This window comes from Diplodia corticola (assembly GCF_001883845.1).
Source record: "Diplodia corticola strain CBS 112549 chromosome Unknown scaffold19, whole genome shotgun sequence".
NCBI lineage: Eukaryota > Fungi > Ascomycota > Dothideomycetes > Botryosphaeriales > Botryosphaeriaceae > Diplodia > Diplodia corticola.
The window spans coordinates 223,563-245,376 of record NW_017971498.1 but is presented as its reverse complement, the minus strand read 5'-3'; the positions used below and the strand labels follow the sequence as shown (position 1 = coordinate 245,376).

The window sequence follows — 21,814 nt, the reverse complement described above, 5'->3', positions numbered from 1 at the left end:
CAATATTAGGATCCCATATTGTTACCTTGGGAGAAGAGTAGACTTGTCAAGATACTCTTGTTCGATATGTATATCAGAAGTGAAAAGAAGAGCAGACCATATAGGCATTGCCGGGGAGGTACGTTATCGGCCTTCTATCATCAAAATGTCCTCCCATCAAACAGTGTCGTCCGTCATTCTTTTCGGGCTGCTGGGCCTATTTCTCGTAGCAAGATCGGTTCACTGGCTCCCCCTTCAGTTCCTCTGCTTTCTACGTCCGTAGAAACGCCTGCCGGCTGCACTGTAGGGCCCTTCCGGGATTCTGTTCTTCGGTCCTCGTCGTCCTCTGGGGTGCCATCTCGGCATGCCCATGAATCAACGTATCTCAGGATTTCGCGGTTCCATACCCGGTTCATGAAATGGAGCCTGATTGGCACTAAGAGAATGATGATTATGGGAAAGGCCGGCCCAGCCTTCGTCAGGGTGACAATGAAGATTATGACGGTCACGATGATTTGGGTCAGCGTATATAAGTGGATAGGCACGTAGCGCACTTGTTGAGGGAGCTTGGGCAACTCTGACGGCGGTGTAAGCAGGTGAAACGTGCGCCAGAGGATGGGGCTGGAGAGCATTAGCCAAAGTAATTCACGACACCAGACTGCCGAACCACTCACTTCACAGAAAGACTCTGTTCTCCCATAAACAGGAAAAGCCCTGCAAGCACGCTGGTAGGAGTCAAACCCAGAACGTGCATAAGCGGAGGACTGACGAACGCCAGAATGCCAGCAGCGTGAAGGAAGTGACTCCATCGCTGTTCGTAGACACGGCGAGACACTCTCACCTCACTGGCTGCATCAGTAGAGTCTGTCATCGGGATTCTTTCATGTTCGTCGTGCATAAGGCTCTCTGAGTGGAGCGGAGCTTGCGGCAAAAGCCCGTTTGCCGGAGGAATGCCTAGTATGCCACAAACAGCAGTTGTAGTGCCGAGCAATACGATGTCCCAAGCAAAGCCTCCAGGTTGCCGAGTCCCGTATCGGTCGATGGTGCATATGATGCTGCTTACTTCATGATCGAAGAAGAACAAGACGGTGATGATTGCGCCTGGTATCAGAGCGGCAAAGATCCAGGCCACGGGGAGTTCCCAGAACTTGACGAAAAACACCGACCGCTCAGGGCTGCTTGGGCGGAAGGACTTGCTGACGTGCAACGTGTCCTTGTCCAGACTTGCGAGCTCCCCTGCATAGGGAATTCCAATGAAGATGATGATACTGATGGCTGCAGCGTATTCGGAAAGGCCCATGCGAATGTAGCGGTGGAAGAGAGGCTTCCACTTCTCCGCAGACGCCAGAAAGATGGCCAGCAGGCACGTTCCAATGCACCCTATGACTGCGTAGAGAAATGCGGCGAACGACAAGCGCGAATGGGCACGCTCAAGCTCCTGGATAGCCTTGTGGAAGTAGATTATGCTGTTCAGGAGGCTGAAGATTTCCGTTGAGAAGCTTGTGACGTAGCGCATGGTATAGTCGTGGGCATTGAAGATGGCGAGTAGCCAGTGCATCCAGCAGGAGTGAATGAGAGACCAGGCCATGAAGGGAAGGAATGGGATCTAGACCGTCAGGGCGCATGCAAAAAGGCATGCAGGGGCTCTCACATGAAAGGAGGTGGTGCATAGAGAATAGATGTTCTCGGCTAGGATTGAAAATGGACCAGTAACGCCCAAAATGGTGAGCGGTTGGATTGAAAGCCTGTTGGCCTGGTATCAGCAGCATTCTGACGAGGGTTCCGTGCGTGCGGAGTCCAAGGGTCGCTTCCTGCATACACTGAGAAAATAACGCCGCAGAGGCCGGTACTGAAGACGACTTCAATGGTTCCCCAGTTCTGGCCGGTGAGCTCGTACAGGTCGCTGGCGAAGGTGATGCCCGGAAGCAGGTTAGTGAAGAAGACATAAACCGCGCTGGCAAAAATAAGCTGGTTGAAGACGGTCCAATCAGAGGCGTAGCGGACGCTCAGGTTGCGCCAATCCCGGCGCAGGAGCCTGAAGGGCGTCAGGAGTGCTCTGGCCATGGTACGGCAAGCGTTGGCCCGGTCGAGGGATGCGGCTCTGGGAATGTTATGGAGACCAGGGCGCGGGCTGATGAAGAGACAGGGAAGGGCGGGACACCAACCGTCACTAACGGTGAAACGAGAAGGTTGTACAGAAGAAGGGTGCAACGAGAGTCGGCGCGCGCGGGCTAAATGTCGGCCGGGGCAGCCAGCATCTCAGGCCGCGATCGGTGACGTCTACCCTCACCACGCGCTCTGGCCGCGCCCAACGATTCGTCGTTTTTCTCCCTCCACACGCGCTCCACCTGCCCTTGGCATCTCCGCGTCCGTCCATCCAGCTATCCAGCTACCATGCCGCCCAGCGCCCAGCGCGACAACATCCCTCGGCCATGGTCTCACGCTTCGTCCCGCGCGGCGCCTTCCCGCCCCTCGATTCGCTGCCGCGCTCATATTTCCTCGGCCACCACCGCGCCGGCCTCACCAAGATGAAGTCGATGCTCTCGCGCATTGACCTGATCATCGAGTGCCGCGACTACCGCGTGCCCCTCACCTCCACCAATCCGCTGTTCGAGGAGAGTCTGGCCGGCCGTGAGCGACTCATAGTCTACACCAAGAAGGACTTGGGCCGCCGGGGTAACGAGCAGGACCAGCAGGTACGTCGCCCACGCTCTCCATGCCCCGTCTCACGAGAAAACCTAACGCGCATCGTCCTACAGCGAGAGCAGATCATTCGCCAATGGCATGCCCCTTCCCAAGTCTTCTTCTCAGACCACCGCGACAAGAGCGACGTCCGCCGAATCCTCAAGTTCGCCAAAGACTACGCCATACGCAGGGTGTCGCTGATAGGCTTCCGCATGATGGTGGTCGGCATGCCCAATGTTGGCAAGTCGTCGCTTCTCAACGCTTTGCGTCTGGCGGGCACGGGCAAGGGCAAGGCTGCGAGTACTGGCGCACAACCGGGCATCACGCGAAAGATCGGATCTGGCGTCAAGATCATTCAAGGTGAGGCTGGCACCGAAGGTGTATACTTGCTTGACACTCCAGGTGTATTTGTGCCCTATGTGCCCGATGCCGACGCCATGCTCAAACTTGCGCTTTGCGGGAGCGTCAAGGACACCATCATTGCTCCCGTTACCCTAGCCGACTTTTTGCTGTATCACATCAACCTCGTCGACCCAGGCCTTTACGCCGAATACCACGAGCCGACCAACGAGATCGTCCCTCTGCTTGAAGCCGTGGCAAAGAAGACTGGGAGGCTTGGGGTGGGTGGCGTGCCAGAGACAGAAGCTGCCGCCCTGTGGATGATCCAGCGATGGCGTACTGGTCACCTCGGACAATTCATGCTCGACGATATCACTGCAGAAGCACTGAATGAACAACGCGCTTTAAGAGACCGCCAGGAGCCAAGTATGAACCAGGTCAGAAAGGCTGACAAAGAACGGAGGAAGGCCGAAACCAGGCGTATACGAGCCCTATGATCCTGCAAATGGGAGGATCATTGTAGATATAATGTGTTCTTTACTAAACCCAGGAGTGTTCCCTGTGGCTGGTTCCTTTTTGGTCCCCTAATATTATTGATCCGTCTCCTGGTCGATATCACGCTTATTGCAGCTTAGGAAGTTTGAAGTTTCGCAGTACTAAGGAGAGACGGCCGCCTCAACCCGTAGATTAGCTCAACTTTCGAGCCACTGCGTGCTTTATACACGAATCACTGCAAATATAGGCCGCAGAGCCAGGGATATCCGAAGTCATTGACCCTGTTGGGGACATACTCACTTTCTTGAAAACCCAATACTCAAGGAATTTAAGTTTTATTGTTCCATGGTTGTGGTGTTGAAAACCCTGAGCAAATTATTTCTTCGAATACTATTTGAGCCCATCTTTCCCACTTCCTCTCTCAACCTCGAGGGCTCTTTCGCCTTTCCTCAGCTCTCCCGTACGCGACTACGATAAGTCTGCATGCTGATCATTTGCACCCAATGGACGAATCTCGGTCCACTGCCAGTTGACACGATGGTTATATGGAAACAACGCTCATCACGTTACGTATGGGCCTTCAAGACCATCCTACGTAGGGACAACCTTTACTGAGCCACGTATAACCTTTCGAACACCGTCCTGGATACATTTCCGAATTCGCACTATTTGTCTAGGGCGGGAGACTTGTAGTGTGGTATGAGGAAAATCATGAGAGCACTGTTATCGCAAAGACCCGTTGAGCATTCGCCGCCTGGATGTTTAGCTTCGCGTTCCCACTGGATATTACGAAAAGGATAATTCCGGATCCCGAACTCGATAAAACCCTTTGCCTTGACCTTTGTCAGCCGTCCAAAACACGATTCCCGCAGAAAAACGACTGCTACGTTCACCAGCAATGTTACCGTTTGGTTATTTTAGTACCTCTTGGCGTTTGTGCTCACGCAACTTCGAAAGCTGTCTACGGTATGCAAGGGAAAGCCGGATGCCATACAAGATGATGCTATATCTCACCACGCACAACGGATCTGGAGCTTAATGGAAGCCGAGTCTTGATACCAACAGGATAACTCTGCGGAATCGGTGGTCTGGTGCACGGAAACCCTCGATTTTCAAGCTTTTCCTTGGTAAAAGCGTCAGTATCTCAACGCGAAGGCTTGGATTATCAGTGGAGAGCGTGGGTTTTGTCTTTGCATGAGTAATTAGTTCATGGGTAGACGCATTCTGCCGCTTCCTCTAGACTGTCCTTTCTAACATGCCATATGCGCCGCCGATGTTTATCCAATGAACCAGGTTGATAGCAACAGACTCTAGCCTCTACCATGTACTTAGCCTGCTACTTATACAAGCCGAGGCAGCTGTTGCGTGACCTTAAACGAGAAGTTCTAATGAACTTTCGGATAATGAACTTTCGGACTGTTATTTTCGGCGCACAGGAAGTCGACAAGTAAGCTTCAGCTGTTGCATCGGTAGTAGACCCGGTAAAAACACAGCCCCGATGCTCTGGAATAAGGTGGTAAAATAGGTCAGGAAACAAATGTCCGTATAGAGGAAGCAGATGTTTTGATAAAGATGTATGTGGAATCAAACAAATATTTCTTCACGGCTAGTGGAAGCAGGTATCTGGACGTAGTTAGTAGTATCAAATCCATGTGAATATATCTTAGATACAAATGTAGGTAGGTAATTGACAGCGGCAACGTTGCGATTCGCAAAGTCTGGATGGGTTCAACCGCTTGGCAACAGTCATCCGATGATGGCCCCTCTCCAGACGGCGCAGCGCTAAACTTAAAGGTCACTTCACTACTACTACTCGTCTTGCCTAAGACACTCGTTCCATGGCACAGGCCGAGAGCCGGCGGTTGGATGAGGAAGCCACACTGCGGGCCAAGCAATTCGCCGTCACCGCTGCCGGCCTAATCGCCATCTCCAGAGCGAACTGCAAGCTGTGAGCCAAGGGATGGAGCGCTCATCACTGGGATCCAGTAGCTATCCAGCCTCGCTTCTACCGGCCTTGTCGATGACCACCTCCCTGTCGTGCGAATAGCTGCTAACTCAACCTACTAAATCTCGAACACACCCTGCACCCTGTGCCGCCTCCAGAGATTGCTTTCCCCTCAGTTTCGCTGGGGCTGCTAATTTAGTGCATGTTGTTGTTTGCTACGAAACCTGCAAACCGAGCCCTGACGCAGCCGCCATCATGAAACAGGAAGCGCTCGACCGAGAGAAGGCCCACGCCACCGATGATTATCCAGACAACCCGGGTTCGCCGGATGCAAGCTTAGATCCCACCGCACAAGCCGGCATGCAGCGGATCGATGCCGTTAGCGCTGCGTGGTCGAAATGGTCGCTGTTATGCGCCTACGCCGGGTGAGTACGTACCGAGATCCTTCAACTTCCACTCCAGGCACTTCGTCCATCAAACACCGATGGATATACCACTGATCGAGTTTCCTGACTTGCAGCCTCGGCCTCTTGGCTTGCGCAACATCTTTAGAGCAACAGACGGTCAATCTCCTCATGCCTTTCGCTACCTCGTCCTTTGGAGCGCACTCTCTGCTGTCTACTGTGTCAGTAGTGCAAGCCATCGTCAACTGTTCGCTTTCCCGCCCGCACATCAGACATACATGGTGCTAACGAGAGCAGCTATCATCAAACCACCAATGGGTAAAATTGCGGATGCCTTCGGTCGCTTCGAATCCTTCACTTTCGCAGTTGTGCTTTACACCATCGGATACATCCAGCAGGCTGCGTCCAACAGCATCAATACCTATGCTTCGGCCCAGATCTTTTATGCCGCAGGCTCTCAGGGCCTGCTGGTTCTGCAGCAGATCTTCGTCGCTGATACAACGGACCTACTGGACCGTGCCCTCTTCTCCACCATTCCAGACCTTCCGTTCCTGGCGACTATTTGGATCGGACCGGAGGTTGCTGGAACCATCCTGCCCAACTGGCGCTGGGGATACGGCATGTGGGCCATCGTCCTGCCCGCTGCATTTTCCCCCCTTGCTCTTTCTTTGTTGTTGTACCAGCGTAGGGCGAGCAAAATGTCCATTCTGCTACCCTCCCCGTTCAAGGGAAAAAATGTCTTCTTTGTGCTCAAATCCCTGTGGTATGAGCTGGACTTTTTTGGCTTTCTGCTGCTCACTGCTGCAATCTCTCTGGTCCTGATACCTCTGACCATCGCGACAAGGCAAAGCGACGGCTGGGAAAGCGGTATGATAGTTGCCATGCTGGTTGTTGGCAACATTTGTCTCGTCGGCTTCGTGTTGTGGGAAAGCAGTGAGAGGCTGGCTCCGAAAGCTTTTTTTCCACGAGACTTGTTCAAGGATAGGACCGTCTTGGCGGGTACATCCATTGCCTTCTTCTACTTCAGTGAGCTTTCCCCCTCTTACCTTCGACTGCCGCTTACTACAGCCGTTCTGACGAGACACAGTGGCCTACTACTTGTCTGTATACCCGTATTACTCGAGCTATCTGATGATTGTTCAGAACAAGGGCGTCATAGCTGCCGGCCGCATAACGCAGGCCTTCACCTTTGCCTCGACGGTGTCGTCGGTAGTCGTCTCGCTCGTTATTCGGCTCACGGGCCGCTATAAGTACTTTATTACCTTTGGAGCCTGCATATACATGATGGGGCTGGGCCTCATGTACCGATATCGCGTTGGGGGCGCATCAACGGCGGCACTGGTGGGGTGCCAGATCGTCACGGGCTTTGGAGGGGGCATGCTCGTTGTGCCTGCTCAGTTGGGCGTCCAGGCATCGGCGAGCCACGAGCAGGTTACGACGGCCACGGTGGTGTTCCTCACGATGCTGGAGATCGGCGGTGCGGTAGGCAACGCGATTTCCGGCGCAATCTGGACGAACAGCGTTCCCGGGAAGTTGGAAAGGCTCCTTCCGGAGGCCATCAGGGACCAAGCGTCGCTAATCTACGGGAACGTTACACTGGCGTCTACCGGGTGGGCCATGGGCACGCCGGAGCGCATGGCCATCAACCGAGCGTACGACGAGAGCATGCGCATGCTTCTGACGGTGGCCGTGTGCGTGGCGGCGCCGCTCGTGCCGCTGAGCCTGGCGATGAAAAACCATCGCTTCGTCAAGGTGAGTGCTCGCGGGGGTCGCGGGCGGGCCTGAGACGACGGTGCTGACGGCAGACGAAGGGGCAGGTAATTGGCGCCGAGCCGGACGCGGGCCGCAGCGCAGGCGGTGTTGATGCCGGCAGCGCAGCGGCGGGCACGCGTGCGCGGGGGCCCAGCGGGCTGCGGCGCTGAGGCGCTGAGGCTGCTTTAGAGTTCTGGCTGGTGAGGCGGTGTTTCAAAGAGTTGAGACAAGCTGGGGGTTGGAGGTGATTGTCGGTGGATTGGCTGGTGCTCCGTGCTGTGCGGAGAGGCTGTCCGCTGTCGTCCTCAACGGCAGGCCGGCGCTGCGCGCCTCAGGCCGGCACAGCGCCCCGGCGCAGGCGGTGCACCGGTGCATCGGTGCATCGGTGCAGGCGCAGCGACGCCGCCGCGCCCACGCGCGCTGCACTGCGCCGCCCGGCAGCGGGCGTGGGCAGTTGTAGGTAGCCAGCATGGAGCGCGTGTTGTGCAACGGCCGTGATGATGCGTGCGTTGATAATTGCGAGGCGGCGGCGAGCGGGTGAGGCTGAACGAACGAATCAAAGGGGGCAAGACTTGTTCGCGCCATACAATCTCCGCCGTCCCCAAAAAGACCGTCCCTATCGCACCGTCTCGTCCTGCCATCTGCCGTCGAGAGCAGCCTGCTCCAGCTCGTTTCCCAGCGCCTGCGCCAGAGACTCCGCGCGCCGCCCCTCCCTTCTCGCCCTACCAGCGCCCTCCACGCCCAGGCCTCACCACGCAGACCCACGACCAGGAGCCCCCATCTTACGTTTCGAGTTTCAACCACAGATCGCTCCGCGTTGCACGCGTCCTCGGTGGTTTCAATCTCGGGGCGACGGTATGCCTCCCTGCGCGCGGCCCTGACGATGCGCGGCGCGTCGGCGTTGCTGATAGTCGACACCTCTCCAGGCTCCTCATCACTACTCCACCTTCCTTTGGATACCTCACCGCCAGCCCAACACCACAACCGACCCCCGCGCCCCAGTGCTGAGCCGCCCAGCCAGCCCCCCGACCACGCGACCCGCCGCTCTCCCACGCCCCTCGCTCCGCGCCGCCCCGACGAGCCTCCACCTCACTCCTGCACGCCTCCGATCGGCGCCTGCCACCCGCCCTCAGTTTCGTAACCCGCACATTACATCAACAACATGGTCGTCGCAACCATTAAGTACGTGCTGCCCTCCGCCTCTGCGCCCCGGCACCCTGCGCCGCTGCCTGCTCCGCGCTAACCACCGAGTCGCACAGATGCGTCGTCGTCGGTGACGGTGCTGTCGGCAAGACGTGCTTGCTGATCAGCTACACGACCAACAAATTCCCGTCCGAATACGTCCCGACGGTTTTCGACAACTACGCCGTCACCGTGATGTGAGTGAGCCTCCAATCCTCCCTGAGACGGCCGGTGAGCCCGCTGCATCTCCCTCTTGGCGTGCCGTTGCACCACCACATGCCTTTGCCTTGGACGAGTGCCGGCGCCGCGGATGATTCGCTGAACTTTCTACGCCTACAGGATCGGTGACGAGCCCTACACTCTCGGTCTGTTCGATACTGCCGGTCAGGAAGATTACGACCGTCTGCGGCCCCTGTCATACCCTCAGACCGACGTTTTCCTGGTCTGCTTTTCCGTAACCTCGCCCGCATCTTTCGAGAACGTCCGCGAGAAGTGGTTCCCCGAGGTCCACCATCACTGCCCTGGCGTCCCTTGCCTGATCGTCGGCACGCAGGTTGACTTGAGGGACGACCCGAGCGTCCGTGACAAGCTTGCCAAGCAGAAGATGCAGCCCGTTAGAAAGGAGGACGGCGAGCGTATGGCGAAGGAGCTGGGTGCCGTCAAGTACGTCGAGTGCTCCGCGCTTACCCAGTACAAGCTCAAGGACGTGTTCGATGAGGTCAGTTATCCCCCTCGGCCTGCTAATCTTGCCCGGCGAGAGCTGATTGTGTTGTGTGTAGGCGATCGTCGCGGCCCTTGAGCCGCCGCAGACCAAGAAGCCCGGAAAGCGCTCGCATTGCGTGGTTTTGTAGTGCTCCGGCCGTGGAAGGCTCACAGCGCAGCCTAGGCAAGCATCGCCACCAAATCATGCTTCTCGTTTCTTTCAGGTCGGGCGTGGTCGGTTTTCCCCGGATACCTTGTTGTGGAGACCCGGCGCATTGGGTAGCGGATCAGTTCTTCTGAGATTTGGCAGCTTTCGATTTCGAGTTGGAAGATCAAACATTGAAGACATTTGACATTGGCCCGCGGAACTGCCTATGATCATGATTCGACTGACGTGACGGTACAGTTGCGGCTGTGTGCGTTGGGGACTTGGAGCGGTCACGGCATGGCAGGGCGGATCCGGGGTCAGATGGGTGGGCGCCGGCGGTTTCCAGCTTTGGGACCGTGGCGGTGGATGGTTTATAGCACGAGGACTTTGGAAGGTCAAGGATATGTTCGTTTATGAGGAATTTGTACTTCGGTCGAGGGTTGGATGCGCAGGATGAGTATACGTCTCTTCTCAAGTCCCAGCTCCAAATTTTCAACTACCAGCGCGTCTCCCAGCACTTTCGTTTTGAGTCAATCTGCGTGACGTCGCCGGCGCGCCGCAGGTGTGTGTGTGCGGGTGCAAGCACTTTGCCTGGACACGACGGAGTAGGCACGTGGCTGAAGGCGAGCGCGTGGTACAGCATTGGCTATCAATTCTGCCCCAGCATCATTAGGAGCAGTGCGTAAAAGCTAGTCGTGGAAAGAGAGACAATGCCACTGTTCTGGATGGCATCACCGCAGCCGCCGCTGTTGCAGGTGGGCTTCGTACTATCTCGTCTCTCAACCACCGCCCACCTCCATCGTCACCCTCCCTCTTCAAAATCCCCTCCGATCACCGCTCTTGCTTCACCCTCAACCTTTGGCCTTGCTCCGCTTTCTTTATCCTGTCCGCTCTTCTTCCCCGCGGGCGCTGAACCCGACCGCATCGTCTCGGGCGTCCATCCAAGAATGTCGCTCAATTGCTACAGTCCGACGAAGCGGCGCGCCGCGTCGCCCAAGAAGTCTTCTTCAGCCAAGTTCTCTGAGAACGAGAAGCCCTACGCGGCTCTCGATGAGACGCAGCGCTCGCACGCGTATCGCTACAATATTGGAAATAACTTCTATCGCGAACAGTTCGACAGTGAGAGTGCCGCGAAGACGCAGCAGCGCGTTCAGACCGGACCTGCACCTGCGGATAACGGTTCCGACAAAAGTCTTCCTCCCAAGCCGGAGATCACGTCGCCACCGAACACTACGATCACTATGTTCATGGCGCAAATGAACCAACCCGACTCACCGGCGAAGGAAGAAGACCTGAAGCTCGTTCCCGAGACTGAGATCGAGGAAATGCCTACAGACCGCGCCCTGATCGAGAGTCGCAGCGAAGCCAGGCTCTTTCGTATGATGGCACAACCGGCAGACACTCCCATGCATACTGCTACGGAACCTAGCTCGGAGGATGATACGCCGCCTAACGTGCCTCGCCAACACTCGGTGAAGTCCCCAGCCCATCGCCGCAAGGTGTCATTGCCAGACAACGCCAAGGTCTCCTCTTCCAAGGATCTACGTCGCGAAGCCGCTACACGCCGCAAGCCAGGAAAGCTGGCGTTCAGCCTTCCGAGTATCAAAGGCCCCGCCAGCTCGTCGGCCGTAGGCGATCAGTGTCGCGCGTTGGTGGACCTCGACATCCCAACCAAAGCTGCAAGATTCCTAGGCACCGCTACTACCGCAGACCCTCACAGCGGCTCTTCCAAGTGGACTCTGAACTTGGGCCGCCGCAAGACCCAGCGCAAGCGTTCCAACACCACCAGTTCCCTTCCTGAGACAATTCGTGAGCAGGATGAAAAGGACATAACGGCGCTACCTCCTATTTTCCCGGTTAGCACTTCAGCGACGCTTGATCAGAACACGGCTTTCGAGGACGGCACAGTCCGAATTGCTATTGACGCCCATAGCACCGGCCGCCAGTTTGCCCGTGACGAGTCCAACCCATCCCTCCCGCCTACACCTCCTGCCAAAGATACTCCGCCTGCTATCCGAGCGGCTCTTGACGCTCTTGTCGGGAAGTTTGAGGGTGGTCTGAGTGGCCTGGGAATCGACACGGCGAAGGACTATGATGAAGTGTCCAGCATAGACTTTGGTGACAAGGCGCTGAAAGATGAGAAGAGCCAAGCCTGGGTCAAGCATGGAGTGGCTGAATACGCAAAGTTGATAGAGGCTTCTCCAAGTTTGCACTCTATGAAAGCCAGCGTGGTCGATTCTCCGGCGTACAACATGTATGCCAAAGAGCAGACTCCACGTCTGAATATCTCACGTACCGACGGTCTCAGGGCGGATGGCCTGACAAAGGAAGGATATCTCCCGCAGGCGGTTTACAAGCCGCACGACTATTCTCCCTCGGTCTATTCGACATTGTTCAAGACGCCAGATCTGAAGGAAGTGAGTTCTCGCATTCAATCCTCCATCTAAGTGAGCTGTCGGCTTTGAGCAGCCTGGCACGTTCGCCACTGCCACATGCGGCGCCTTCCAAACAGGGAAGCCACGCGCAGCTTCACTTCACGCGCCCACCCGCCAGCCAACTCTTCGCTGACACAAATATCTAGCGTGGAAATAAGCTATATTCCGTCAAGCCCACGCCCGCTCTTCGTACCATCGCCGACTCGTCACCCACCCACGACAACCTCGACACTCCGACGAAGTCCAACAACGACTGCGCCGACCGCCCCACCAACGCTAACGATAGCTTCAGCTCAAAGGAGTCTTTGCCTATCGTATACCGCTTGTCGCAAGGTGAGTTCATCTTCGAGGATGAGGGCGGCACCCAGCTCGTAGGCGAGAAGGATCTCTTCGCTCGTCCACTCCGCGCCTCATCCTTGAACTGGCAGAAGCACCCGCCGCCTGGCGCGCGTCTTTCCCTTATCCCCGACACAATCCGTCGTACTTTAGATATCCCAATGACTTCCAACCGCACTGCAGACTCAGGTTTGTCAAACATGACAAGCATCATGCGCGACGCCCCGCAGCAAGCCCACCACGAAAGCGTGGCTGAGCGCAACCCTGCTCCGAACGGCACCGATCCTGCAACCGATGGCTCCGATGGAGTTCATTCGAGCCCCGACGCGCCGCGCAACGGCCAGCCCTCCGGCCATGCATTCACTCGCTCGATCGGATTGACGCCGTACTTGGCCCAGCAGCTCGAGAACAACCCGAACCCCATCAGTCCTGGCTTCCACCACCCAAGTGCTGTGCCGTCCCCGCTTACTGGGCCCTTCCCTCCCACCTTGCAACCCGGTATTCCGACTCACGAACAGCTGCTCACGCACTTCCATGTGCTGCACTATCATATCGAGGAGTCCTTCCGTGCGTTTGGTGAGGTTCAGAAGCATGATAAAGAGGATATCGTTGGCGACAGCGAGAAGAAGTTTGGTGAGATGCGTAATGCCATGGACGAGTACTTTGCGGACGTCCGCTCTCACCTCAACGCCATTGAGCACAACATGGGCCGCGCTACTGGCGAGACGGAGAACTTAAAGCACGCCCTGGATTCTCATGCCCGCGCCATGGACGAGCACGTCTTCAAGCCCATGAGGAAGATCACCGGCCAGAACACGGAGCTAATCAAGAAGATGGACAATCTCCAGGACCGCATCAGCCAGCTTGAGAAGAAGTCGGAGAACACCCTGCCTGGTCATGCTTTGACCGACAAGAACAGCCAGGGTCCTACACAGAACCGACCTATCATGGAGGGCCCGTCTGCGTCCTTCGCGCACCAGTGGGGCAACTACGATGCCTCTCGCCATATGTTGTCCGGCCAGCAGCAGGATCGTCCGCCGTACACTGATGTTGGTGGCCGTTACTACAATGGTGGCGATGGTGCTCAGCACCACAACTATCAGGATGGCTATAACTATCCCGGCGGCGGCTCTTCGTACAACAACTACGTGCGGTACGTATCAATCTCCTGTCACGAACAATGTTATGCATTGACTAATCAGAAGATGCGAAGGCGCCACTGATGGTGGTGAGGATGCTGTACGCAACGAGCAGATTGCCGATGGCCATGAGTATGTACCCTCAACCTCCCTCTCGATACCTTCACTGACAATTGTAGCGACGTAGACCTCGACCAATACGCGACCACGGATGCCACCGCCATGTCATGTCCGACTTCTGACTATCTTCGAGCGTATACCCACGGCCAAAGCAACCGCATTCACGACTACATTCTCAATAGCATTATGTTCACAATGTTCAGCCGCAATCAGCTTTGAGCGGTCGTCTTCGCTTCGAAATTAGCTGCCAGCACTAATTGCGGTCAACAGGGAAAGAAACAAAAAAAAAGACACTTTAACACAACAGATTCTCAGAAGCTTCGATACGCCATGGCGGCTTTGTCGGCTATCCCTACAACCGCACATCCTTAGCTTATTGCGTTGAATAGCGCATCATTTCTGAGGGTTATGTTGCTTAATTCTCTGCATTTCCTTTTCGTTCGGGATACAAGTTCCGAATCAACTACCTATGGTCTTCAAGGTCGAATGGCGCCGGTATGGTTACAGTCTGGGTCGGTCCGCAACTCGGTTCCGGATCGGTTCTCGTATTCATTTCGACGGCTCAATTTCCACCACCTTGCTGCAAACAGTGTAAACAGTTGACCCCAATCAGGTCGGCATTCTAAGGGGAAGGTCTTGATCTCCGATTCATTCGGTCTGCTTTTGTGTTTTATAGATTTTTCAAACCACAAGACCCTACTTCCCAACAAGGGATGTGCTTGTCAGGTCATCTCACTGGCGGCGTAGGAGGTAATGGCAGATAGAATAAAGAACGACAAAAATAACAAAAAAAAATTTTTAAAAAAAAAGGCTGACTATCGGTGGTTGTGAATGACCATTGGAGTATGGCATCAATTGACAGATGCAAACAGCCGGCCGCATCGGCCACCTATCTCGCCGTGCGAGAGCGTTGAGGTGCTAGCGCAGGGCGGGTGTGGAGGTGCAGGGTGTTGATGGAGAGTTCCCTGCCGATACGGCTTCTGTCGCACGCGCAGCCGGCTTCAAAGGAGTCGGACGAGCCAGGATGTTCCTTCCAGGGCCCCACGACGGCGGGACGCTGAGGCGTGCAGAGCGGCGGGCAGCACGGCGAGAGCCCGTATTGTGTCGGATGGCTGATGGCTTGGAGCATTGAAGGGGCGCGGCCCCTGTTCCCTTGGGTACGGACGGAGCGGGCAGGCGCTGGCTTCAGGCAGGGCCGAGAACACATGGTGTAGGGCGGGCACTGGCCACCTACCCGTACCGCCATCGGTTCACGCTCGACGTTCCGCAACGACTTCAACAGCCCGTCCTCACCTTTCTTCAGCTATGGGCGAGCCTGAGAGCTTGCTTGCACAGCCCGAAGGCTCCCAGCCTTCCTTGCCCCGTCCCACGCCCGCGCCCGCGCCTGGTCAGCAACGCGTCTCGGCCGCTCAACACCCGACATCAGCCGCCCAGCCTGCGAGACCTGCGCCGACGACTCAATCTCAATCGCCAGCCCGCGACGCCGCTGCGCGCAACGCGCCAGCCTTCGCAACCTTCCAACACGCCGCATCGTCCGCTGCGCCGCCGCGGATCGACACTGCGCCCGTCTATCCGCCCGCCCACCTGCCCGTCCACCCCGGCAGCAGGCCGCACAGCCGCTCACCGTCCGCCGCTGGCCTGCAACTCCAGACCGACTTCTCCAAGCTGACCCCCGGCTCCAGGGAACTGTCGCAGACTCCCTCCATCGTGAACACCCCTGCCGAGGCCTCGCAGACCCCAGGAACGGCCCCCATGGATATCCAACAGAACGTCAAAGGCCTCCGCTCCACCCTCTCGGCCGCCAGTCTCTCCTCCTCGCTTTCTCCCAGCTCCGCCATCTCTTCGCCTGCCCTGGGTGCCCTCACTGACATCACCCCTCTTCCGTCTCCGCTGATCGTAAGCGATTCGCCTGGCCCGTGGCGCCGTGCCGCCGCAGGACAAGCACACCGACCCGACTCGCGCGGGTCCGCCGCTGTGTCTCGGGACGACTCGCTAGCCATGCTGTCGAGCGGCACTCTGTCACCCTCGCGCACCCCCTCGCGGAAGAACAAGGGATACTCGGGCCTGATGACGGCAGCTGTGGAGGCCCACAGCGCCAACGTGCATGCGATAGAGAAGAACAAAGCGAACCACAGCCGCAACAGGAGCCTGAGCGAGTTCGTGCCGGAGCAGCTCATAAATACCCGCCCACGGAATGTCACCATCTCCAACGCTGCTAATGCTGGCATGAAGCCGGCCACTGCGGAGCAGGCCGTCCCGCAGTCACAGCTGCGGCGCGAGGAATACCTTGCCGCGCAGCGGGGCCTTGCTCCTGCTCCAGGCTCCGAGCCCACACGGACGCTTCCGACGCCACCGCCAAGCAACCGCGGTTCTATCGAGAGCGAAGAGGAGGAATTGAAGGAGGAAGACGCCGGACTGGAGTATCTTGCGGTGAGACACGATTCTGGAAAGAAGAAGTTTTACCGGCCCATCCGCCAGCTTGGCCAGGGTGCTTTCAGCAAGGTCCTGTTGGCGACGAGAGAAAAAACCGCCTCGAAAGAGATTCCCGACGAATCCAAGCTCAATCCGAGAAAGCTTGTGGCTATCAAGATCGTCGAGCATGGTCCGGCTGGCGGTGCGGACGAGGCACGCGTGGAAATGACATTGAAGCGCGAAGTCGAGGTTCTCAGATCAATCTGCCATCCCTCACTCATCCACCTCAAGGCCTTCGATTTCGACGACCAGCAAGCACTCATCGTCCTCAACTACTGCCCGGGCGGCGATCTGTATGAGCTTGCCGACAGAGCACGCGATGCACTCACTGCACCTGTTGTGCAGCGTCTCTTCGCAGAGCTGGTTGGGGCGGTACGATACCTGCACAGTGAACTCATAGTCCACCGTGACATCAAACTTGAGAGTAAGCTTCCACTTGTTGTGATGCGCCAACTCCTGTTGGCCGATGCGTTGACCATCAAACAGACGTTCTTCTCAATGTCCCCGTGACCACCCTTCGTGAACTCTTGATTCCTTCGCGCCACCGCACGGCTCTCATAACCCTCACGGACCTTGGCCTCTGCCGTCGCATTGACCCCAACAACCCGAAGCTCCAAACCCGTTGTGGAAGTGAAGATTATGCTGCTCCTGAGATCCTCTTGGGCCAGGAGTACGAGGGTCGTCTGACCGATGCCTGGGCCCTCGGTGTCGTGCTCTACTCGCTCATGGAAGGCCGCTTGCCGTTTGATCCCCCACCTGGAAAAGCCCGCGGACGCAGCAGGGCGGTGCACAGGATCGCGCGTTGTGATTGGATGTGGTGCCAGTTTGGTGATGAAGACGGCGTCTGGGACCCCACGAAGCCCGGTGCCAGCGAATGGGGCGGCGCGCGGGATGTCGTTGAGGGCTTGCTGCAGAAAGTCAGCCGCGGTCGCAAGTCACTCGACGAGATCGAGAAGATGGACTGGGTCGTTGGCGGGATTTCTATCGAAGGCGAGCTCCGACGGGCGGACGAGGATTCGGATACGGATGTTGTGATGGGTAACCAGCCAGCATAGCGGCTAGTGAGGATTTCATTATCAAGTCCCTGCCACGCTCCCGGCCCCGAGTAATGATGTGCCAGAGGTGTGCGGTCACGATGATATGGTTGGATTTGTCTGTTTTGCTACTCCTCCTCCTCCTCCTTCTTCTTCTTCTTCCATGCGTTCGTTTTCTGCCCTGCCATCAATGAATGGCCTTCAACATTCTCACTGTCCCTCATCTGGGACGTTTCTTTCACGACATGGCATAACTTCATTGCACTCCACCTTCACTCACACTTCCCTCAAATTCAGTTGCCTGACGGCCGTTTGCCTTTTTTTCTTTTTCTTTTTCCTCTTTAATTCGACCTTCTGCTTCTACCACTTTGCTTTGTTCCGCATGTCGAGATACCACGGTTCATTGGTGTTCCCCGCGACTCTTCTTTTTTTTTTTCCTCCTATTCTTTCCTATGAAAAGGACCCATCACTTCATCTCGTTGTCCCTCCTCACCTATGATTTTCTTTTATTTCTTCTCTCTTTTCCTATCTTCCTTCTCTAGAGCCGTGGTACAACATGGCTTTTGGAATAGTTCTTTGCGTGTTGCTTCTGTCCCGCTTAAGAAATTACGTGTTCCTGTCTGTTTTTCTTCAGAGGGGCTTCAAGAGTATTAGAAAGGATCAGGATTGGAAGGACAAGAGGTTACTTCTTTTGGTCTAGCAAGTCAACGAATCGAAACACACAAAGAAAAAAAACAATAAAAGAGCGTTTTGAAAAAAAAAATGGGAGGCCATGCTTCGTCGTTCGGCAACTGCGTTCTGGTGTTCATGTAGAGAAAATCATCATAATATTGGTACTTCGAGTCTTCCAAAGCCAGGGCAAGGACGCTCCGCTCTTTCTACGTGGATAGCTGAGTTTCGATATCTGGACAGTGGGTTCTGTTACCCCCGTGAATATGGTGATGTGAAATTCTGGTATAAACTACTGTGTTGTCGCTTCCTTCGAAGGGATTCCAGCCCCCATAGCGAATTACGATCCTAATAACAGCTTATCGGCTTGCCAAGTCTTGATTATGCGGAGGGATGGCCATTGAAATCTTGGAGGTCGCGGCATGTAGATGGGTCAAGGACGATGCTACCATACCATATTACCATGGCTCACAGAAATATACCCCGGCGATGAATGATGATCTATACATGCATGCACGTTTGTGTCGCATGAGCGGGCCACGTGGAAGGTGGGGAACCAGATGTCCAACGTGCATTGCTTGGTTGAGCTTAATTGGGGGGAGCTAACTTTAATCCTGCACGGCATCATGCATGAGCTCGCTTGCTGCCGTGCGTTGCGAATGAATTAAGCCCACGGAGCTATTTACGGACAGTAGTCATATCTAATGTCTAGATATATTTGGCCTTGAAACTTCATCTCTATGTCTAAGCATTCGCTTCTACTACCTGCGTAGGAGGGCTCAATTTTGGGGGTGGCCTTTTTTTTTTTTTTTTGGCCATTTTCCGTCTCCCCATCTACTTATCCACGTCCGGATATCTGCTTCTGCTACCTACGAAGGAGAGCCGTTTGTCTCAAAATCTACGCCCGGACATTGGTTTCTGTCTCCAACGAAAGAAAGTTTTTTACACTTACAGTTGCATCTAGACATTGGCTTCCGCTACCCATACAGAGAAATCTATTTGTTTTGTTATTAAACTTGCGTCCATACATTACTTTCTACCACCTACGAATTAAATCTTGTTTTTAAATTTATGTCCTGATAGTTACCTCAACTACTTTGTGGAGGAAAATTATTTGAATATATATTCACATTTAGAAATCTTCCAATCCTCGACGTAGGATGTACTTGTTCGAGCAGTAAGTTGGTATACTCTCTTACATATCTTACATTAATAAGGGCCTGGCTTGGGAAAACCCCTCCAGCTTTTGTTCTTCTTCTCTTCCCGACTCATCTCTCCTATCTCTGTGGTGGTCATATCACATACGTTACGCTTCCAAAAAAATCAAACAGAAACCACCCAAACAAATGGAAAAAAACAAAAGAAAATTTCTCTCCCTTCCCTCATCTCCTCAGTCCCGACTATACGCCCTCCCAACCCCCACATCCGCCACGCTCCCCGCGCTCCTCCTCTCCCCCCCAGGCCCCGCAAACCGCCCCCAACCACCACCGCCGCCCGCTCCAACATCAACCCCTCCTCCCTGCCGATCCCATTCCCCGCCCCCGCCGCCGCTACCGCCACCGCCCTCGCTCTCGACCCTAAACGTCGTCTTCTTCGCGATGATCATGCGCCTGCTGTCGTTGCTCTCTAGGCTCAGCTGGTCCAGCTCCGTCGCGTTTGCGGTGCTGCCGCGCGCGGCGCCGGCGGCGTGCTCGCAAAAGTCCGGCCGCAGCTCCAGCGACATCCCAGCCGGCGGCCCGTCGCCCGAACCCGGCGCGGGCGAGGCGGCGCGGATGAAGAAGGCGCTGCCGCGGTGGCCGAGGCTGATTTTGTGCTTGTGCTGGTGCTGGTGCTGGTGCTTCTTTGCGCCGGATGACGACGACGACGACGACGACGACAGCGGCAATGCGGTCGGCTTGCCGCCGTGGTGGTGGTGGTTGACGGGACCCATCTGGATGGCGGTGTCGAAGGAGATGTTGTCGTTGAAGGAGCGGCGGTGCCCGCCGCCGCCGCCGCTGCGGTGGTGTTGGGAAGGGTATTGGTCGTGGTGGTGGCTGGCGTAGTAGCGGCGGCGGTAGCTGCTGCCGCCGCCGCCTTCCTTCTCAAAGGGGCGCAGGAAGGGCCCGATGCACGAGATGGTGCTGGCCATGATGGCGAAGTCGAGCTGGAACTGGCCCGAGATGACCGAGTAGGCGCTGTGGAAGGAGGTGGGTTCCGAGTCGGGGTGGACGAAGCCGCGGATGTAGTGCATGCGGAGGGCGGAGCCGATGATGACACTGTTTGGCGCGGGCAGTGGCTGGTTAGGATGGAGGGATGTAAATGGGGTTGGGGGAAGGGAGGGGAGGGGGGCTTACGGAAGACGGATGCTGAAGGCGAGGATGACGATGACTTTGAGACGGAGGGCCATGTGCAGGCCGGCAACGAGATATATAGCGTTGAAAAAGATGAGAAGCTCGGTAAGGCAGTCGAAGATGCCAATGACAAGCCATCGCCAAGTCTTGTGCACAGGTTCTGGTGGTCAGTCCTTTGCTGGCGGGATGTAGTGATCTGGTTGGTTGTGCTTACGAAGTCTCCGCAGACGTCGAGGCCCTTGGTGAAGATGGCAACGGGGTTGCAGTTGATGGAAATCATGACGAAAGAGGTGACGATCCAGGCGGCACAAAAGGCCATTGTCCCGTAGGCGAGCACTGCATGCTTCTTCGAGGCGGTCAAGCGCAGGTACAAGAGGCAGACGACCAGCTTTGAGAGAAACAAGGTGAAGATGTAGAGAAGCTGCTGGGCGAGGTTGGCCTGGCGGGGCGAGTCAGCAGGGTCCGAAAGCGGCATCGCGGCAGTTGGAATTCTTAAGGTTGAGGGCACAGGCGAAGCTTACCTTTCCGAGGCGACTCAGCCTGGCGGGGTCGAGGTGTTTGAGGCCAAGGCCCTCCTGGACTTGCAGATAGACAGTTGCTGCCTGGAAGAAGGAGAAGAGCTGCACATGATGAGCGACAAGGCAGATGGGAGGAAGTGGGGGGGCTCACCGTCGTCACTGCCAGCAGAGAATCGTCGCGCTTCCACTCCCTGACATTGGTGCGGATGTAGATTCTGACGGCCAAACAACAGGCTACAAAACAGACAGTGGTGGTGGTGACGACCATGACGAGGCCGCGCTTGTCGTCGTCACTGATCTGATAGGGCGCGGGGACCACGCGGCTCGCCAGTGGCTCGGCCATGGGAGTGGGACGGGGGTGGAGAAGAGATGGGAAGGGGGGGGGGGTTCTCGACCGAGTAGGTATCTGGACGCACGACGATCTTATGAGCGACATGCGATGGCAGAGGGCCGGCTGGGCAATAATAACGACAGGCGAGCAGACGACAGCACGGTCACAGACATGGTGAGAGTCTTCTGACGGAAGCGAGAGGCAGGCAGTCGAGGCTCAATTTGCGGGCTGGGACAGGTGCAATCAAGCGTCCTGGGGTTGCGTGGTATCTCCACTTCATGACAAAGTCGGCCGGGACAAGGGCCGGAGCGCGGCAAGGCGTGAAGCTCGAGGGCGGCGATTCCGGCAGCGATGGCAGCCCTCAGGCGCGGCGAGTGCCGGGCTGGTGGTGGACTTGAATCAGGACGTGACTCGATGGCTGCTTGGCGACGGCAAGACGCCCCAGCAGAGCATAACCACGGCGCCGCCGCTTCGGCGAGCAGAGCCAAGGCCATACGGGCGGGTCGCTTGCGGCGTGCAGAGTCGGCTGGAGTTGGCTGGCGGCGGGTGACTTGAAGCGCGCGAGGTCGGTTGCACGCAGGGCGGGGGCTAGTGCCGGGCTGCGCATCTTCATCAAACGGCGGACTGCGGTCGGCAGATTGGAGAGGACCCGGAGAAAAAGGAACACGAGCTGGCGGCTGGGGCCGCGCAGCCACGCGCCGCCACGCGCTGCTGGGCGCAGCTACACGCAGCTACGCGCCGGTGTGCCGCAAGCTCGAGGTTGTTGAAGTGGCGATCAGCCGGCGAGGGGTGGACCAGT

At 56.5% G+C, this 21,814-nt stretch overlaps 7 protein-coding genes across 7 annotated transcripts; 5 read left to right on the top strand and 2 right to left on the bottom strand.

Annotated features, from left to right (window-relative positions):
* Positions 1–173: 173 nt before the first annotated feature.
* BKCO1_1900089 (hco3-transporter family protein) lies at positions 174–2,043 on the bottom strand (the record flags this gene model as incomplete). The annotated part of the gene is made up of 4 exons (XM_020272118.1): positions 174–600; positions 654–1,585; positions 1,631–1,724; positions 1,799–2,043. The coding sequence occupies 4 exons, from the start codon at positions 2,041–2,043 to the stop codon at positions 174–176; spliced, it is 1,698 nt and encodes a 565-aa protein (XP_020131277.1).
* Positions 2,044–2,411: 368 nt separating this feature from the next.
* On the top strand, positions 2,412–3,500 carry BKCO1_1900088 (mitochondrial gtpase; the record flags this gene model as incomplete). The annotated part of the gene is made up of 2 exons (XM_020272117.1): positions 2,412–2,675; positions 2,739–3,500. The coding sequence occupies 2 exons, from the start codon at positions 2,412–2,414 to the stop codon at positions 3,498–3,500; spliced, it is 1,026 nt and encodes a 341-aa protein (XP_020131278.1).
* A 2,198-nt stretch (positions 3,501–5,698) lies between these two features.
* Positions 5,699–7,769, top strand: BKCO1_1900087 (siderophore iron transporter mirc; the record flags this gene model as incomplete). Its single annotated transcript, XM_020272116.1, has 5 exons — positions 5,699–5,868; positions 5,964–6,094; positions 6,145–6,873; positions 6,935–7,599; positions 7,659–7,769. The coding sequence occupies 5 exons, from the start codon at positions 5,699–5,701 to the stop codon at positions 7,767–7,769; spliced, it is 1,806 nt and encodes a 601-aa protein (XP_020131285.1).
* Positions 7,770–8,761: 992 nt separating this feature from the next.
* On the top strand, positions 8,762–9,632 carry BKCO1_1900086 (cell division control protein 42; the record flags this gene model as incomplete). The annotated part of the gene is made up of 4 exons (XM_020272115.1): positions 8,762–8,781; positions 8,859–8,978; positions 9,121–9,499; positions 9,561–9,632. 4 exons carry the CDS (start codon positions 8,762–8,764, stop codon positions 9,630–9,632), a joined length of 591 nt encoding a protein of 196 aa, XP_020131286.1.
* A 946-nt stretch (positions 9,633–10,578) lies between these two features.
* Positions 10,579–13,880, top strand: BKCO1_1900085 (nolc1 protein; the record flags this gene model as incomplete). The annotated part of the gene is made up of 4 exons (XM_020272114.1): positions 10,579–12,048; positions 12,213–13,555; positions 13,608–13,673; positions 13,721–13,880. The coding sequence occupies 4 exons, from the start codon at positions 10,579–10,581 to the stop codon at positions 13,878–13,880; spliced, it is 3,039 nt and encodes a 1,012-aa protein (XP_020131283.1).
* A 1,086-nt stretch (positions 13,881–14,966) lies between these two features.
* BKCO1_1900084 (protein kinase) lies at positions 14,967–17,188 on the top strand (the record flags this gene model as incomplete). Its single annotated transcript, XM_020272113.1, has 2 exons — positions 14,967–16,557; positions 16,620–17,188. 2 exons carry the CDS (start codon positions 14,967–14,969, stop codon positions 17,186–17,188), a joined length of 2,160 nt encoding a protein of 719 aa, XP_020131284.1.
* Positions 17,189–19,226: 2,038 nt separating this feature from the next.
* Positions 19,227–21,027, bottom strand: BKCO1_1900083 (uncharacterized protein; the record flags this gene model as incomplete). The annotated part of the gene is made up of 5 exons (XM_020272112.1): positions 19,227–20,091; positions 20,170–20,312; positions 20,381–20,605; positions 20,688–20,786; positions 20,836–21,027. The coding sequence occupies 5 exons, from the start codon at positions 21,025–21,027 to the stop codon at positions 19,227–19,229; spliced, it is 1,524 nt and encodes a 507-aa protein (XP_020131281.1).
* Positions 21,028–21,814: the final 787 nt, after the last annotated feature.